Below are 19,115 nucleotides of genomic sequence, written 5' to 3'. Positions count from 1 at the left end.
GAAACATCCTCAGTTTAGTTTTACTGCCTAAATCTTCTGCACAGATCATTGAGGATACGCCACTGCATCAATAACTGGTCTGTCGTTTCGAAAAACAGAAGCGGAGTGAGACCTCTTACTCTATTGAACCTATCGCAGCTAAAACCCACGAGAGATTTCCGCAGCAAATCTCGCGGTTCTCCGAGAATACGTGAGAGGCATTGGAGTAACACAAATAAGCTAATATTTACATCCGTTTATTCGCTAACAAGATATAAACCTTTGCGGAAGCTGAAGGCAGGTAAGTAACAGTGGTTAAGCTAATTGGCTAACATTTGATTGCGGCTGTTTTGGCGCTATCTGGAACGTTACATCTATGCTAACTACATTAGCATTCTTTGCTAGGCTGGATGCTTCGTGGGTGCTAGCTTACCGTTAGCAGCTCAGGCTTCGTTTAATTCAAACTTCAGTGAAGTGGTGTTGTTTTATTTGCGCTGCTGCAGTCTATCCAGAACTACGAAATGTCTGACAGCGAAGACAGCGACTTCTCCGACAACCAGAGTGAGCGCAGCAGTGACGGAGAGGCCGAGGAAGTGGAGGAGAATGAGGTATGCTAACTGCTAGCTAGATGTGCTAACCACTCAGTGTATTCACGTAAACACCGCGACTCGGTGAGGCGGGTTATAAAGCGAAATGTGGAAGTGGACAAATACACAATTGTTATCCCGGATACTTCACTGATGCTTTGATCCCATACATGATCTCTCTCACATTGTTTCCAGGAGGAAACGGGCAGCCCCGTTGGCAGCGACAAGGTAGCCGATGAGGAGGGGGAGGACCTGGAGGATGAAGAGGAGTATGATGAAGAGGAGGAGGAGGAGGACGATGATGACCGTCCCAGAAAGAAGCCAAGACATGGAGGGTTCATCCTGGATGAAGCTGGTACAAACAGTTGACAACCACCTTATCTCCCCCTCGTGTCTCTGTTCTCTCTCCTCATCTCTGTCCTCCCTCCTCCTCCTGTCTGTCCTCAGCTCTCTCACCTGTTGCCTTTAAGGGAAGAAAGGAGCTTTAATGCATCTGTGCTTCTGTTTCTCTTGTCTCTGTCTAGATGTGGATGACGAGTATGAGGATGAAGAGGATCAGTGGGAGGAAGGAGCTGAAGATATTTTGGAGAAAGGTGAGAGACACAAACCGTTCTGAGATCTGTGTTAACAGCGTTTTCGTTTTACTTTTCAGATGTTATTGATTGTCTTGCTCCACTGTGCTGAGATAAACAGTCACTAAATGAGGTTGAAGTTTTGGAAATTCTCTAAACTGTTTTGTCTCAGGTGTGAAAATTCAATAAATCCAAATAAACAGAAAACAAAATGCCAAAACTAACAAAACTTTCTTCTGTCTTAGTAATGAGATAAGTCTGTCTCATAACTGCTTTACAGTTATACAGACCATGTGCACAGGCCTGTAGTTTAACATACAGAAAATAGTAGCTATTTAAAAGGTTGCTACAGAATTGGTTAGAAAATTTCAAATGAATTGTTCAGTAAATATAGAGCAATTTATTACAAATCACATAAACAACACATTACTGCTGCCCAGAGCTTTCTGCAGTGTTTGTAAATGTGTTGTTTTACCTTTCACAGCCACAGGTTTCAGTTTATTTACATTAAAATCCACTTGGAGAAACACGTACTGGCTCTAGAGTACATGTTTCTTAATGTTTAAATTGAACAAGTTTCCAGCTTTTTCAGCAAGCCAGAATGATGTTATCTGTGTTTGAGATTCAGACTCATTAAATCAGTCTGTGATTAAATCTGCACGACAACACATAGATAACGCAACTTAAACACCAGTAAACGCACACGTAAAGACTGTGATGGATTAAAACGCACTGAGCACATTTTTAACCTCTGTAAGTAGATGAACTGAAGTGACCCGAAGTTGCCTGTAAGGCGAAAACATTTCAAACATAAACAGTTGAAGAATTATTTAGAAAACATTTAGTCGTAGTTCAAATGATTTGTGGTTAATGAGCTAAAACAGAAAAAACACCAGTGTGCTCATTAGTTCAGGCTGTGTCTCCAAACTGTCTACAGTCTGTTAAACCTCTGATTTATGTGATATTAGAAACAGGATCAGTGCCAGTTTGGAACTCGTTACCAGTAAATACTTTTGGGTTAGGGGATTAGAATCTCTAATGGGAGAGAAGAAGTGGTGGCCTGTAGAGGTCCGAGGTTTGTGTTTAAATTTGCTTCAGATTTTTACTGATAAGCTAACGAAGTAAAGTTGTGGGCAACAACGTATTTTTTTGTCTTTTTCAACTGTTACTTACTGAAACATGGGCAGGAGTTTCCTGTTTATTTTTATTCCACTACATAACATGGACTGATTTCTGTTTGTGTAAAGGTGCTGAACTCTAATTAAACGTCACTGAATTTGTACGTGGAGTGTTCAGACCTCAGTGAAGAGTTTAGCGTTGATGTATTAACCTGATATGATGTGTAACGCCTGTGTAGCTTCAGTTAGCGACGTATTCTGAACATCAGTGTTGTTTGACTGAACTCTCTCTGTCTTATTGGTGTTCCTCTCTGTCATGCATGTCCTCTTCAGTTAACGGTAATTCTACTCCAGATACTCTCCTGCTCTGATGTTTTCATTTATATCCATGTGTATCTGAAGCAAGTGGAACATCAGTTTCATCCATTTGATAAAATCCATGTCCCAGAACATATTAACCCCACCTCATCTCAGCATAGATGTATTTGTGAGTGTGTAGCTTAACAGGAGGAAGCACAGAGGGCAAATCCATTATTGGCTTCTTGAACAGCAACAGAATTTTTACAGTCCTTTTTTTTTTTTACAGTTAAAACCAGAAATGAAAAATATTGTTTGATGTTTAATGTTTGATATCTGAGTTCTTTGGTTTGGAGCAAATCCAGCCACAGGAATAAAAAAAGAAATAAATACTGTTTTCATGCTCAGAGCCACATTAATGTGTCATGCCTCTGCATCCAGAGGCTTGATGTTAAGCAGAAGAGGTGTAGAGAGTATTTCAGCCACTCGGTATTAATTTGGATTAGTGGTAAGTAATTCCACCTTTAGAGAACCAAGTGTGATCATTTGCCTGACCTTGCTACCTGGTAGAAGACTGTCATGCTCCTATATATATATATATATATATAAATATATATAAATATATATATGTGTGTATATTTTTTTGGGACTAACAGATGTGGTTGAAGCTTTTCATGTGGCACATGGTAATGCATAGCCTCACTCAAGGTGGATGTATAGTAGAAACAAAACAGAAAAGCAGTGTCTCAGCTTTGAGCTCACTGGTACAGCGAGCTCCCAAATGCATCATCGCCAATGGGGTTTATTTAAGGCTGCAGCCGTGTTACTTTCATTATCAATCAGTCGAGTAATTGTTTGGTCTGTAAACTGTCAGAAAATAAGGAAAATGTCTGGCGCAGTTTTGGAGCTTGTGTCTAATTTTGTCCAAACCTAAAGAAATTTCCGGGGTTTTGTTTCTGCTGTACCATCTCCTTGAAACACATTGAACCCCTCACTGGCCTCATGCTTCTCTGTGCCGTACAGTCACCATTAATCTGTTTGTTTTTCCTGTTGTGTTTTTTCTCCCATCATGCTTTGTGTTGCTGCTGCCTGACTCTTCTCCTGTGTGCTCTGCCCTGATGACAATGTCTGTCCGCTTCTGTCCTTACTTCCTCCTTTTCCCTCCTCCTCTCCTACATCTGTCCGGCTGCTCCTCTTTAATTCTCATTTTTCTCTTCTCTTGCCTTTCTTCTTCTTTCTTCAACCTTTTCTTGTTCTGTTATCTTCTTGTTCTTCTCTACCCTCTTCTCCCCACTCCATCCCAACCTTATCTACTCTCCTCAAACTTGTATTTTACTTTTTCTTCCCTACTTCCTTTGTCCATGCCCACTCTATGCTTTCTTTTCCATCCTTTTTTTTTTAAATATTTTTACCTTTCCTCACCTTTCCTGGATCTTTTATCTCCTTTTTCTCCTCACTGCCTCCCTCTGCGTTGTCTGTATTTCTCTTCCTCTTCCACCCCGTCTTTTATTTTTCTCCTCCTCTGTCTCTCACTGGTCGGCCCTGAGCAGAGGAGGCTGAAGGTAGGTCTGTTTTTTCCTTTAACAGTCACAATCATCCAGCTTTTAATTAAAAGTACTTTTGCTCATATCAAACATTAATATAATATCCACCCTGTTCTTTCCCGTGCAGTGTCTAACATGGATCATGTGGTTTTGGATGAGGATCACTCTGGATCCAGAAGGCTGCAGAACCTCTGGAGGTAACAGAAGTCTCCAACACCTGCCTTAAGTTACCACGCCATCAGTCAATAGGACATTTTAACCAAGAAACAGGAAGTCAGAAACTTATACTACAGCCCTGTCCAGTACAGAAACCCCTTCAGGAAAAAGATGTATATCATTTGTAGAAACCAGGGGCCAAATTCAGTTACTGTCCCCTGAAAAGTCTGGGAGCATTGGTTGCTTTCAGAATTACTAAACATTGTACAGATGTCATGGCAGCCAGCCAGTGTGTTTCCTCCAGCTGTTGGTGTGAACATTTTCGGCTTGCACATTAAAAAAATAAAAACCTGACATTTAAAAACAAAGTTGAAATATTCCTCCAGATTTCTGCTCTTCTCTGAGGTGTGAAAGTTGGCGTGTGGATAAAAATCAAAGTGAAACAGCCTGAGTGAACAAACGCTGATGTACACGAAGCACAAAGAGAGCAAATCATCAGATCTGTGTGGGTCAGCGAGGAGGTTAGAACTCTCCCCACATTCACTCATTAAACTAATGGAGATGTGAGATTTCCGTTATGTCCTCCACGTTTTTCCATCGTCCCAGCTGTAACCGGAGCTCTTTGAATGACCTCATCTTCTTCTGCAGTGTTGTAATGGCAGCAACTGGAAAATGAGTTTTCAGTTCATCAACTTGGACTTGAGGGAAAAGGCAAACAAACAGCCTTTTCTGTAACACATTATTAGCAGGTTCACAGTTGTTAAGTTGGACAGAAGCACCAACACAAAATATGTTTTTTCTCCCTTCTGCTTCATTAAGAAAGTTATTTTGTGTGTCTGTGGCTGACTGCGTGTGTGTATATTTTTGTGTGTTACAGAGACTCCAGAGAGGAGGCACTAGGTGAATACTACATGAGGAAGTATGCCAAGTCTTCAGCTGGGGAGCAGTGAGTATCTGTCAGATATTATTGCCTATCCACTGTTTCTTTACACATTGGCCTTTTATAGACTAAAACAGAGCAAAGGCTCATTTGGCTCGAGCTGTTAGAGCGCACTATTGTCATCTGGCAGTGCACAGTGAACTGCCAGATGATTTTTATTTCCTGCATCTGTGGTTTTAAATGATACTTTCTTTTCTTTAAATCCAAAAAAAAAAAATCACCCACAACTGAGGAAAAAATGCATCTCCAGACATGATAGAACAAGTTTCTGTTGAGTAAAAGACGCCATAACTTCTCAAGCACAGAAATATAGATTGACTTTATTAACCTCAGCTGTAGAGAACCAGGCCTGCATTTTCATTTACAGCAGAGACTGGCCTTCATTTCTGAGTTTGTGATTTTATATTTGATGAGTTTTTAGTAATAATTTTGTGTTTTCTTATGAGCTCCTGTTTTAATTTGTTGTTAATACAAACAGTTTACCTGTTGTCTTGTTAAATTCAACCTAAAGCCCATTTTCATAGCACTAATTCCTTCAGAACATCTTCAGAGTCAAGTCATTCGCCTTCTTCTTTTTCAAAACATCACGTCTTTATTTTTTAATTAGCTCCATTTGGTTCTACTTTGCCTTTTATGAGGGCTGATAAGCTTCTGCCAATGAAACTCAAAGCTTAACTGCAGTTGTTTCACATTAAAAGCCTTTCTTCTCTGATAGGCTGTTAATAGAATGAACCTGGAACGTTGATGACTGTTGATATTTTATTTTGGAGTTTTCCCAAGAAGAAGAACTTGACCGGGATAGATTCATCTCTAAAGAGTCAGCGAGAGGTCGAAAACTGTCTTGTTTTTCTTCTTCTGTGGTGTGCAGTTACTCAGGAGGGTCTGAGGAGCTATCTGATGACATCACCCAGCAGCAGCTGCTTCCTGGGGTCAAGTATGTAAACACTTATCCACCAATCAGCATCAAGACACCCGCAGAGATCGTGATGAGTTGTTGATTATTAAGTTGCTTTAATGTTCATGTGTGTTTGTTGTCGTCAGGGATCCCAATCTGTGGACGGTTAAATGCAAGGTGTGTATCTTTTATATCAGCGCTTTCACTCAAACACACACACATATGTCATCATATCCAGAAAACACACAGAATTTACTGACGTGTGCTGTCTCGACAGATTGGAGAGGAGAGGGCTACGGCCATCGCGTTGATGAGGAAGTTCATTGCCTACCAGTTCACCGACACAGTAAGAAACTACTCCGACCTGTTTGAAATCTCTGCTTTTCTTGACCAGTGAGGTTGAACCCTTTGGTTATTTGTTATTTTTGCTTGAGAAGCTTCACTTCACGTCGGATAATCGGCAGCTGTACACAAACTTTACCTCGAAGAGCAAAGGGAAAGTTTGTTGGCTTTTGGGCTAGAGTCAGTGATAAATGAGGTTTTTGCGTGTGTTGTCTGGGGAAGTGGTGAATGAGGCTTGGGCAGCGCCAGTTTATTGGGGAAACCCTGAAAAGTTGTTTGTAGTACTGTCCCTTGAAGTTTAATTGGATGACTAATCTGTTGGCAGTAGACCAGTTTTGCATTTCCACTTATCTTGCGCAGGCACAGAATATGATTCCCCAGACGATTAATTTAGTCAGCGAAGGAGAGAAAGGAAACAACTCTCATCTGAAAAAAACTCTCTGTTGGCCAAACTGATGTGGGAAGAGCTGAGAGAGATGGAAAATAGGCAGTTGCTCCACAAGACCAGAACTGAGTACAACTGTTTGAGATGAACACCTCATTAAAACATCAACAGAATAAGAAGAAAACAGGAAAACAACTGCAACTTCCTACGGCCTGTTGTGTTCAAGCATTGGCCCAGTTTGCACAAAAGTTACCGCCCAATTCTGCACTCATATGAATGGGAATGCAGCCTGAATTAGCGGTTTTATCTTTGTATGTGGGCATGTATCTGTAGACTTTCATTAACAGGTTAAATCACATGCAAACAAACACTGTGAAGAGCTCCTGTTTACTCAGCTGCATTGAGTCCAGCTTACAGAATTCAGTATCGCATAGTTTTTAATTTACACCCAACTACCAGAGGCATTGGCTCTGCAGTCACTTTACCCCAGTTTGTGGACGATTGTGTAGTTATTTTTTATTTGGTAATATACACCAAAGCACAATATGAAATATAAGGGCAAGGCCGTTGTTCTTCCAGAGTGTTGGGGATTGTTGCATTTTAAAAATTTAGTTGATATCATGTTTACATCACTGAAGATCGAAGTTTTCTATTAAATCAGTTAAATGATCGGTTGAAGAAATCCTCTGATGGGTAATGGACGAAGAACCGAGGACAGCATTAGTTGTGTCTGTGGTTGCAGTTCTGTTTAGGTTCATTATTAATTTAGCATAAACATCATTAAATTTAACATCACTGTTTATATAATATGAAAATTGTGGCGGCTGAGAAACTTTCACCGTCCCTGCTGAATATAAACTGTGTTGTGCCCTCCACCCACCAGCCTCTGCAGATCAAGTCTGTGGTCGCCCCTGATCACGTTAAAGGCTACATCTACGTGGAGTCGTACAAGCAGACGCACGTTAAGGCCGCCATCGAGGGCATCGGCAACCTGAGGATGGGCTTCTGGAACCAGCAGATGGTTCCCATCAAAGAAATGACGGACGTCCTCAAGGTCGTCAAAGAGGTCACAAACCTGAAGCCTAAGTCCTGGGTCAGACTGAAGAGAGGCCTGTACAAGGATGATATCGCTCAGGTACCGACCGATGGCACGGCCAGTGAACTGGCATGGAAACAGAAACGCGAAACACTACATCAGCAGTTCTAAAACCTTCGTTTGTGAGATTTGTGCTGAAATATGAGAAAAAATATGAGAAACCTTCGTTCAGTTATTTGTTCAAACAGCTTCGACACTCAACAGACGAATTGGTGGTGAAAGAGATCAGCTCTGCTTTGACCCCGTTACGTTTTTTTTCTTCACTCTCCAGGTGGACTACGTGGAGCCGAGTCAAAACACCATCTCCCTGAAGATGATCCCTCGAATAGACCTGGACCGTATCAAGGCTAAGATGAGTCTGGTAGGACAGAGACTCGTTAGCTCGCCTTTTATCCACCTGATATCGTGTGTCTTGTAGTCTCCTTCCATCTGTTTGTGTCTGTCTGTGTGACCTGTAGAAAGACTGGTTCGCCAAAAGGAAGAAGTTCAAGAGACCTGCTCAGAGACTGTTTGATGCTGAAAAGATCAGGTAATGGCTTGAGATATATATTGCTGTATGTTCCACAGAAGCCTGGATTTTAAAAATCAAAAGTCTATAAGGACTAGAGACTGTAGCTGTGTATATGACTGACAGATGATGAATTGATTGACAGGTCCCTGGGCGGGGAGGTCAGCCATGATGGAGACTTCATGATCTTTGAGGGGAACCGCTACAGCCGCAAAGGATTCCTGTTTAAGAGCTTTGCCATGTCCGCTGTGGTGAGGAGGACGTTTCCGTTTATAGAACCCGCTTACCTCCTGTGTTGTTAGTTTCAAGATTCAATAGTCTTTATTGTCATTATGCGAACATAACAAAATTATGCAGACTCCCAGCCTTAACATGTGAGTGTCCTGTGGGGGGGATGGGATGTGAGTGTTTTCACTGCGGTGGGGCTGTTGCTTTTACAGCTCTGGGGAAGAAACTGTCCCTGAGTTTTAATGATTGTTTTAATGTTCCTGTACCTGATGGAAGCGGTACAAACAGTGCGTTGCCCGGGTGGGTGGGATCTGACTCGAGCAGCGTAAACTGAGTCCAGGTCTGGTAGCCGACAGCCTACAATCCCCTGTGCTGTCTTCTCCACCCGGGTTAAGTCCTTCCTGTCCTGTGCTGTGCAGCGGCCATACCTCACTGTCACACTGAGGCACAGCATGCTTTCGTTTTTTGCAAACTGAAGAGGCTTCCAGGAAACTTTTTAGGCTCCTTCAGAAGCAAGGAGCCCCACAAAACTTCAGCTGAACAGTTAAGAGAGAATATGTGGCACAGAAAACACCATGAGCAGCTGGGTTTTGGTTTCTCTGTGACAGATCACAGATGGAGTGAAGCCCACTCTGTCAGAGCTGGAGAAGTTTGAAGACCAGCCTGAGGGAATCGACCTGGAGGTGGTCACAGAGTCAGGTATGCTGTCTCTGTCAGTGTGTGTACTGTTCAAGAGTTAGCTGAAGGTTCATTTCCAGCAGAGGATGAATTATAATATCTGTTATCTGTGCTTATTTCCTTCCATATTTAAGGTAGAATTTAATGTCAAACGTCCACTAATCAGTGTTGTCATAAAGGTTAAAGGTCAAATTAAGATGGCAGTAAACTGTCTGCTGGTTGCTGTGTGTGTGTGTGTGTGTGTGTGTGTGTTTGTGCATACAGGTAAGGAGCGTGAACACAACCTGCAGGCCGGTGACAACGTGGAGGTGTGTGAGGGGGAGTTGATCAACCTACAGGGAAAAATTCTTAGTGTGGACGGCAACAAGATCACCATCATGCCAAAGCATGAAGACCTGAAGGTACGCACACGCACGTGTTTAGTGTGTAACGCAATTCAAACACTCCAGAGCATCACCATGTTGAAACTAACCGCAGAGTAAACCAAGTCTATAAAACCTCCATAGCCGAACTTTCTAATTTTCCCCGTGTAATTCTTTGTGTGTGTGTGTACGTTTTACTGTAGGACCCCCTGGAGTTCCCAGCTCATGAGTTAAGAAAATATTTCCGGATGGGCGACCACGTGAAGGTGATTGCTGGGCGATACGAAGGAGACACCGGCCTCATCGTCCGAGTGGAGGAGAATTTCGTCATCCTCTTCTCCGACCTCACCATGCACGAGGTGCCTGCTCTATCCATCCATGTGACAATGCTGTGTAAACATGAAACCATATTACTGTTAGTCTCACTTGTACCACTGTTGCTGGTCCAAAATTCACGTTTTTAATGACGTTGTGGTCTGGAAAAGATAGTGATGAATCACAAGGCAGGACTGACAACCAAAATCATACAGGCGATTAGAAGTTGAGGTTATTTAAAGTGCCGAGTTTCTGGTCCATAAATTCTTGTAGTGGAGAACACTACAGTGGACAGCAGTCTCTTTCAAACGCTTGAGGCCAGTTTAACCAAGTGTTTGGTTTTTTTCACATCTCTTACAAAACAGCTTGGCAACACTTAACTGACTTACTGGAACTGTGTTCTCTTAATTCAGTCAATGTGTTTGCTGTGGATGCTTGTAAAGCTTGCTGCACTCTGTGTGTGTGTGTGTGTGTGTGTGTGTGTGTGTGTGTGTGTGTGTGTGTGTGTGTATCGTTCGAGGTTAATTTATCTTCTGTGAAAATAAGATTGCATTTTGGTTTAATAACTGTTGTTTATCGGTGCAATTAAAATACAGAAGAGAATTTGTAGGTCAATGAATATGATGGAAAAATGAATTTGGAAGATTTAATTTATTGGTTGGTGATTTTTAAGGAAATGTGGGGAATCCAGAATTTAAACCAAATGCAGCACATCCTGTCTCTAACAACAGGACTAAGAAGGGTTGGTTTAGATTCTGGCAGGGTTCTACTGAGGAACGCTGTGAAAGTAGTTTTCGTGCAAGTCATTACATACTTTTTGGTTTCAAGTGTTTGAGTTTATAGAGGAGGTTTTTAAACATCCTCTGTATGTAGAAGCAGTGCATGTCAGAACAGCACTGGGAATACCTCAAACTGGACTGCATGAAAATGAAATGTGTTTATTTAGAATCCTGAGATCGCAGAACCGATCAGAACCGATCAGAACCAATCAGAACCGATCACTGATTGAAATGCATTGAAAAGTCAGTTTTCCACAGTACACTCAGATCATGTCTCTGTTTATACACTGCTTTTTGTTCTGACTTCTCCTGGTTCTGTCTGATTTGTGTGTGTGTGTGTGCACATGCAGTTGAAGGTGTTACCTAGAGACCTGCAGCTCTGCTCGGAGACGGCATCTGGCGTCGATGCAGGAGGGCAGCACGAGTGGGGGGAGCTGGTTCAGCTGGACCCACAGACCGTTGGAGTCATCGTCCGACTGGAGAGAGAGACCTTCCAGGTGACAGTCTGCTCTGGAGTGTCTCACACAAGTTTAGGCTCAGTGTAACGCAGATATAAACATTAACACGCAGCGAAAGAAGGTAAAGACCAGTTTATAACAAAATGACTGACTTCTGTGTCTCTAAGGTGTTGAACATGCACGGGAAGGTGCTGACGGTCCGCCACCAGGCGGTGAACCGCAGGAAGGACAACCGTTTCGCTGTGGCGCTGGACTCTGAGCAGAACAACATCCACGTCAAGGACATCGTGAAGGTCATCGACGGGCCCCACTCTGTAAGGACGGAGCTCATTCATCTGTGTCTGTTGTGTTATATCTCTAACTAAATATTTAGGTCTACATCAAGTACTTCAGCTCGAATTAGGTTCTGCTGCTGAGAAAATGTTGACTTTGGGTTCACTTCTGTTTTCACTGCTGGAACTTTACAGTGGTTTACTTTGAAAGTTGAGAATCATTTTACTTTAATCCCAAACGCTCAAGGTTGCAAGGAATTCATCTTTTTAAAATGAGTACGTGCACACCAAGGCTCAAGTGGCTGAGGCATGAGAATCAGTGTTCACTGTGTGTGTGTGTGTGTGTGTGTGTGTGTGTGTGTGTGTGTGTGTGTGTTTCTCGTGCAGGGCCGTGAAGGTGAGATTCGACACCTGTTCAGGGGCTTTGCTTTCCTCCACTGCAAGAAGCTGGTGGAGAACGGAGGCATGTTCGTCTGCAAGACCAGACACCTGGTGCTCGCCGGTGGATCCAAGGTCAGCACCTCGTCGGCTGCTTGATTTGACCCTTTGAGCTTCATTTGGCTTAAGTGGTTTCACATTAGAGCATGATGGCGTATATCCAGATATAATAGAGCTACACAGTTTGTAAATGTGCGTACCGTTTGCTCTTTCAGCCCAGAGACGTGACCAACTTCACCGTGGGAGGCTTTGCTCCAATGAGCCCTCGTATCAGTAGCCCCATGCACCACGGTGGAGGAGGTGAGTGTTGAATAAAGCACATCAGCATGAGGCGACATCATGGGTCAGTTTGTTCTGCTGCTCTGTGACCAACTCTTTTTGGAAGAGGCAGGTTTGAAGGAAAATACTTTTGATCATGTCAGGCTTTGTTAGACTTGGCTGCGTCTTCCTGTAAACTTAAAGCGGGTCAGTTGAGCTAAATGTTCCATTATTTTTATCTTTACCCGTTCATGTCACGCCGGGTATGATGGAAAAGTACATGAACGAAACAAAAATAAACATAAGAAAAAGGGAACATTTCCTGACTCCTAACAAACTGAAAGCTTTGTTGAAGGGAACATTCCTCTGGACCAAAGCTTCTGCTGAGATTGAGCCATTTTCCAGCCCATTCCTCTGAAGAAGAGAGCCTGAGCTTAACAACTTTTTAGTCTTCTTTAGTATTATACCTGTTGAATGGCCACGTGTTAGCTTGGTCATTGTGAGCATGTTAAGGTGCTGACATAAGCATCGCCACGTTGTACGGCCTCACATGGCTGTAGACCTGCTCATCTTCCTCCTTTCACATACAGGAGGGAACGGGCGGTTACCGTTGGCGTGTTTATCATTCCCCTTGTCACGTTTTAACGTCCTTGGACTGTGCCAACCCCTGAAAGAATTTAGAGCTCGGGATTTAGTATCGCATGTCTGAGCAGAGTCCAAATTTAGATCCTAGAACCGTGGAATCAAAAGAGCAACATGAAGCAGTGGAGTCGCGTTGCATTTCATTAAGTTGTAGGAAAAGGGCTGTTTCGTAGCTCGTTCCTCCGCTTCCTTACTCTGTAGCATCTGCCCTGCATAACTTGGCAGCGGCTGGATAAAGAACAGTTTGTGGGCCAGAGGCGAGAGGACGTTGCCAAATCTCTCATGAGCAGGGCTGATGCTGTGCTTGTGTTTGGTAAAGGAAACGTCGAGACAGAACATTTACAGGCGTATGTCAACAATGAAGTTATAGCCCCATAATTACTGTGAAATACAGATCTCATTAATCTGTTGCTTTTATTTGAGTTTTCCTCTTTAAAAACATGACAATCGGACTTTAGTCTGAAGTCTTTGCTGTTGATGAATTGACTCATGAATTAATTATATCTGACGTCTCTGTGTAGAAGGAAGAACAGGCCTCTGTCCCAGTCAGTTACAGCAATAAAGACTTTTGTCAAATATTATGTACGTTGGCAACATGAACTGAAAGAGTTGAAACAACAACTTTGTACCACAAGCTGATTAAAATAATTAAAATACACACATCATCATCATGTCAAAGGAACTTCCAGTCAAAGTGTTAGTCCCCAGCTAATACATAGTTTAGTTGATTTTAAATAGTCTTAGGTTTCTGGCTTGCCGTACCGCTCTTCCTGGCAAACCCCGAACAGTGTTTGATGAACGTGTTGCTGTGGTCCTCCAGGTGCCCAGCAGAGAGGGGGAGGTGGGGGAGGAATGGGACGAGGCAGAGGACGAAGGGACAACGAGCTGATTGGTCAGACAGTCCGCATCTCCCAGGGTCCTTACAAAGGTAAGACTGTGGAAACCTGCGACAGGAACATGTTATTGGTGTCATGGGTCAGATTTAGGCAAGTGACAAAAACTGAAATAACAAAATCTTGTTGTTGTTGTTGTTTTTTTTGTCTTGTTTTTAAAAGAAATGGTACTGATGAATTTGCCTCCGTTTCCCAGGGTACATTGGTGTGGTGAAGGATGCGACAGAGTCCACAGCCAGAGTGGAGCTGCACTCCACCTGTCAGACCATCTCTGTGGACAGACAGCGCCTGACCACCATGTACGTGCTCACAGACACGTGTGCCGTTTCCTTGTTCTCATACTCAGACTTGTTGGACAGTGTAGAACAGTGGGGCTTCCAGTGCTGATACAGATATTATAGATTTGCCACCCTGACCTTTCTCCTTCCGTCCAGGGGAGCCAAGAGACACAGTGGAATGACCTCCACCCATGGACGTACTCCGATGTACGGCTCCCAGACACCCATGTACGGCACGGGCTCCAGAACACCCATGTACGGCTCACAGACGCCGCTGCATGATGGTAAGATGCTTATCATGTCCTGTTGGCCTCATGTTTGCCGTGTGTCCGTTTCTTTTTTTTTTTTTTTTATTGGATGGTTTGTCTTTCTTCTTCTTTTCTCTGTCGTTTTCGTTTGAAGTCTTTTTTTTTTTTTTTTGCTTCGTGTGCCACATCAGAAACTCATTATGACACAGTCATCTCCGAAGCATCTACAGAGATGAATCATCTCTTCTGTTTTTCCTGGATGCTGCTGTGTTTTCAAAGGCTGAAACGGATTATTTTCAGAAACTGATTATTTTACTCATAAGTATAACATTTCTTTACACTTCTTTAAAACATTTTAAAACAATGTGCAAAGCAGGAGGAGCTTAAATGTTGTCCACAGCGTGACTCAGTGGTTGTGTGTAGCTGAATGTCTTTCTCTTTACTCATCACACCATCTTTTGCCTCCCAACAGGAAGCCGTACGCCTCATTATGGCTCTCAGACCCCGCTGCATGATGGGAGCAGGACGCCGGGTCAGAGCGGAGCTTGGGACCCCAACAACCCCAACACACCTTCCAGGTAACACCGTATTAGTGTGTGTTTATCTTAAATGAGAGTCGTCACTTTACTTTCATTCGTTATTAAATGTTTTTAACTTTTTGTCTCTTCTCACCAGAAATGAGGAAGAGTACGACTTTGGCTACGATGACGAGCCCTCTCCGTCCCCTCAGGCGTATGGGGGAACACCCAACCCCCAGACCCCAGGTTACCCAGAAGTCCCCTCTCCACAGGTCAACCCACAGTACAACCCTCAGACACCTGGCACACCTGCTATGTGAGTATTAACACACCTATGCACACTGTTAACCCCAATTATCAAACCAAATGTGTCTAGTTAATGCAGTTTCTGTGTATGTATGTGTGTGTGTGTGTGCGCAGGTATAACACGGAGCAGTATTCTCCCTACGCGGCCCCGTCCCCTCAGGGCTCCTATCAGCCCAGTCCCAGTCCTCAGAGCTACCACCAGGTGGCGCCCTCACCAGTTGGCTACCAGAACACGCACTCTCCAGCCAGCTACCATCCGACGCCATCCCCCATGGCTTATCAGGTAAGAGATGGTTGTGTGTTTCCAACGTGACGTGATTCTGACTCTGGAAAACGTCTCAGGGTTTGACAAAGAAGTGAAAAGCCCGCGACTCCTTACGTGTTTCCTTGAGCTCGACAAAAACACGTTCCTTTGGTGTTTGTCACCCCAGATTTATTTGCGTTGCCTTTACGTTGTTTCAGTTTGATCGTTTAAAATCTGTAAACTCAGCTGGTGTGTTTGAAGCAGACACAGAGCGGGGCTGGGTAAGGAATTTTACCACAGACGCTGGACGATATATTACGGTTTGTGCCAGGTGATTAAAATAAATGTCAGTAGAGAAATATCAGACAGGTTTGTGGTCATTTACAAACAGTGTGTGTTATGTTAAATTTTCGGAAATTTTTATTCGGTAACTGATTATAAATAAAAATGAACAGATATGGGACTATCTTTTTTTTTTTTTTTTTTTTTTTTTTTTATACTTTTCCTGCAAATTTAATACCTGACAAGTCAAAACACTTTATCACACTGATGTAAAAAAATATTTTCCTAAAAGTCTGTTCCAAATTCATGGTTTGCCAAGAAGCAGTCCAGTAAAATACAGCCAGAGATAAATTACAGCAAAAGCTCTGCTTCCTTTAGCTTCCACAACAGTTACGTCCTGCTGTCTCCACAGGCCAGTCCCAGCCCCAGTCCTGTGGGCTACAGTCCCATGACGCCCGGAGCGCCCTCTCCTGGAGGCTATAACCCTCACACCCCAGGCTCCAACATCGAGCAGGGCAGCAGTGACTGGGTGACCACCGACATCCTGGTCCGAGTGAAGGACTCCTTCATGGATCTGATGGGACAGACCGGGGTCATCAGGAGCATCACGGTAACACACGCATGCAGTAGTTTAGGTTGACTAACGTGGTGACAGACCAGTAGTGTGAAAATATAGTAAAGGTTATGTTTTGACAGACTGAGCGGCATTAATTAACCGAGAAAATAATCTGGACATTTTCCCTGAGTCCAAGTTCCCTGAGTCCTCACAGGTCTTCTTTTTTTTTTTGTCCGACCAACCATCCAGAAAAGTCCAGAGAAGATATTCAGTTGACTGTGGCACAGTCTTGTTTTTGTTTTTCTGTCCTCCCACCTCACCGTGTGTGTCTGCCGTGTTTGGGACGGCGTGCACGTGTTTCTCGCGTCCGTCCCTCAGTGGTCCAGACGTCCCAGGAACCTCAGATTGAGGTTGAGGTTTCTGTTCGTCCATTAATCAATTATTAATTGTTGCAGCTCAACTAATGATGTATTAAAAATCTGCAGCCACAGAAGGAGGGAATTATCTTACGAAACAAAAGTAATCATTGAAATGTTTGCACAGTGGTTTTTATGACCTGGGGAAACGCGTGGGTGGTTCTGCGGAGGTCTGGAACCAATTTTAGAAAACTTCAGAGTCAGTGTATTCAAATTAAAAAAAAGAAAAGTCCAAATGGAAGCTGCGCCGTGAGTTTCTGGAAACAGATGGTGAATGTTGCACAGTTATAGCTGTTAATATTAATACCTGTTTCTGGAACGCTCTCACTCGATGAGTGTGAAAATCGAAGAACCTGTTGGGTCTCTGGCGAGTTCTCTGGGTGAAATATTCTGGTGAAATAGCCCTTTAACCGTCACATCTAGTATTTGTTTGTTTTTTTCCTTCATGTGAGTTGAGTCTGGATGGTTCAGAGAAAATGAAGCATGGCTCCGTTTGTGCTGCTGAAAGTTTCTGCCAACCAAAATAACTTTTGTGGCTCATGGTGAGACACTCGATAAGCATTTACATCCTTCCAGAGATATGTCAGTAGTATACATGCATGCCTGTCTAAATATTGATCGTGAGATATGATGGTCAGAAGGGATTAAATTTAAATCCAGAAAGACAATTGTAATCTCCTAAAACGGGTTGTACTGGTCAGCTCCCAGTCTGAAGGTGAAACTGTCTGGGATGGCTCACAGTGCCATCACCAGATGAAAACAGCTGGGAAGTGAAAGCAGCTGCAGCAGCTCAGACGGCGATGATGAATTTAATCGGAGGCATTTTTGTGGATTTATCTCCAAACGTTCCGACGGTCGCGTCGAGGCCTCGCTGCGTTGCTGCAGATGATTTCTGGGATTGTTTTTCCTGCTCCCGCCAAATACCTTCCCCGTTTCTCCTGAAGTGTTCGTCTGCAAAGGAAATATTTGTCATCAGTCGCTTCCAGAACATGTGTATGTATCAGTGTATGTATTATTGGCTTCAGTATAGAATGACCCCGGTAATGAGACGATTCCCACTCTTACGTTTTGGAAAAAAAAAGATAAAGTCTTTCTCAGACTGTCTGTTTGGAGAGTTTCTCTGAGATACTGCTCGTCCAAATGAAAACACACAGCAAATCTCACTTGTCCAGACAAGTGCAGCTAAATTCTCAGCTTCCCTTATTTTCTTGATTAATTATTGATTAATCTGACAGATTAAACATTGGCTGTTATTTTTTCAGGCTGTGTCTTTCATCTCGTTGTCATTCTGTTGTGTGACACCTGTGATTCCTCATTAAAAACGTTTGATGTGATTTATGACATGCTTGTTAAAACATGAATATTATGGGTTATATGTCGTCTTCAGATTCTTGGACTGATACTGAACTCAGCCTCAGAAACAAAGTCTTGTGGTTATTTAACAGTCGCTTTGATGCCGTTGGTCATGTTTTTGATTCATGGCAGTAAAAGCGTTAAATAAGTGTAATTTTTTTCTCTGTGTGTGTGTGTGTGTGTGTGTGTGTGCGTGTGTGTGTAGGGCGGGATGTGCTCAGTGTTCATGCAGGAGTCAGAGAAGGTGGTCAGTATCAGCAGCGATCACCTGGAGCCCGTCACTCCCACCAAGAACAACAAGGTAACTGTCGCTGACTCAGCTGAGGTGAGGTCAGGTGACGCGTAGACGCTGCTTTGTTTTGACGGGACACAAACCAGGACCCAGCCCTTTTTTTCTGTTCTGTCGGTTGGAGCCCATGAGGCTGATGTTATTTTTAGTGCCGTTACAGAGGTGTTGTTGTCAAAGCTGTGTCCGTTGTTCCCATGTGTCCAGGTGAAGGTGATTCTGGGAGAGGACCGCGAGGCGACGGGGATCCTGCTGAGCATTGACGGAGACGACGGCATCGTCCGCATGGAGCTGGACGACCAGCTAAAGATCCTCAACCTGAGGTTCCTGGGACGTCTGGAGCACTGAGGGACGGACAGACAGACCATGTGCACGCGGTCCCTGACACAGCAGACACACACACACACACGGTGAGGTGGGAGTACAGAAATAAAAAGACTGTAATGAGATCGTTGTTAGCTGTTTCTCACTAAAAGGGAGGCAGAGATGTTGGGAATTTTATTTTTACACACACACACACACACACAGAAGAGCAGATCCCGGAAACCAGAGGCTTTCAGCAGATTGTTTCAGCTGTCTGAGTTTATGGCCTTATCAACCGACATTTCTCTCTCTCCCTTTACATGAAACCGACAGTAGTCCAGACGCTCTCTCCTCCTCCGCTTGTTGGATTTTGTTCACCTTTCGTTAGCTTCACTGTTCTCTTATTCTTACTAGTGGTCTGCATCAGTTTTTAGTGTTTTCTTAATGTTTTGTTAGTACTTTTGCTTTTCTGGATGCAGGAGGGTTTAAAAAAAAAACAAAAACTAAATGTAACATCAATAAAATGTGAACCTGTTGATGTGTTTGCCTGGATGTGTATCTTTAGCCACATGGCTCTGCAGAG

At 43.3% G+C, this 19,115-nt stretch overlaps 1 protein-coding gene across 2 annotated transcripts; it reads left to right on the top strand.

Annotated features, from left to right (window-relative positions):
• Positions 1–151: 151 nt before the first annotated feature.
• On the top strand, positions 152–19,068 carry supt5h (SPT5 homolog, DSIF elongation factor subunit). 2 transcript variants are annotated; one of them, XM_041045613.1, is made up of 30 exons: positions 152–280; positions 483–587; positions 762–921; positions 1,091–1,159; positions 4,104–4,115; positions 4,225–4,294; positions 5,131–5,199; positions 6,062–6,127; positions 6,235–6,265; positions 6,366–6,434; positions 7,699–7,950; positions 8,183–8,272; positions 8,370–8,440; positions 8,565–8,670; positions 9,256–9,346; positions 9,590–9,726; positions 9,891–10,046; positions 11,132–11,278; positions 11,407–11,553; positions 11,899–12,024; positions 12,165–12,249; positions 13,670–13,777; positions 13,939–14,041; positions 14,177–14,304; positions 14,741–14,846; positions 14,944–15,102; positions 15,207–15,375; positions 16,031–16,228; positions 18,149–18,244; positions 18,437–19,068. In XM_041045613.1, the coding sequence occupies exons 2-30, from the start codon at positions 501–503 to the stop codon at positions 18,575–18,577; spliced, it is 3,249 nt and encodes a 1,082-aa protein (XP_040901547.1). In that variant the 5' UTR covers positions 152–280; positions 483–500; the 3' UTR covers positions 18,578–19,068. The 2 variants fall into 2 exon arrangements, with proteins under 2 accessions (XP_040901547.1, XP_040901548.1); XM_041045614.1 differs by lacking the exon at positions 4,104–4,115.
• The last annotated feature ends 47 nt before the right edge of the window (positions 19,069–19,115 follow it).

Source organism: Toxotes jaculatrix, chromosome 9 (assembly GCF_017976425.1).
Source record: "Toxotes jaculatrix isolate fToxJac2 chromosome 9, fToxJac2.pri, whole genome shotgun sequence".
In the NCBI taxonomy this organism is placed as follows: domain Eukaryota; kingdom Metazoa; phylum Chordata; class Actinopteri; family Toxotidae; genus Toxotes; species Toxotes jaculatrix.
The sequence above is the reverse complement of the archived record's forward strand: the minus strand, read 5'-3'. Positions and strand labels throughout refer to the sequence as shown.

Bases quoted from the DNA above. Each gene is read 5' to 3' on its own strand.
- supt5h (XM_041045613.1), top strand. From the start codon at position 501: ATGTCTGACAGCGAAGACAGCGACTTCTCCGACAACCAGAGTGAGCGC. The intron at 11,554-11,898 runs GTAAGGACGGAG...TTTCTCGTGCAG, and splicing joins TCATCGACGGGCCCCACTCT to GGCCGTGAAGGTGAGATTCG. The intron at 12,025-12,164 runs GTCAGCACCTCG...TTGCTCTTTCAG, and splicing joins TGCTCGCCGGTGGATCCAAG to CCCAGAGACGTGACCAACTT.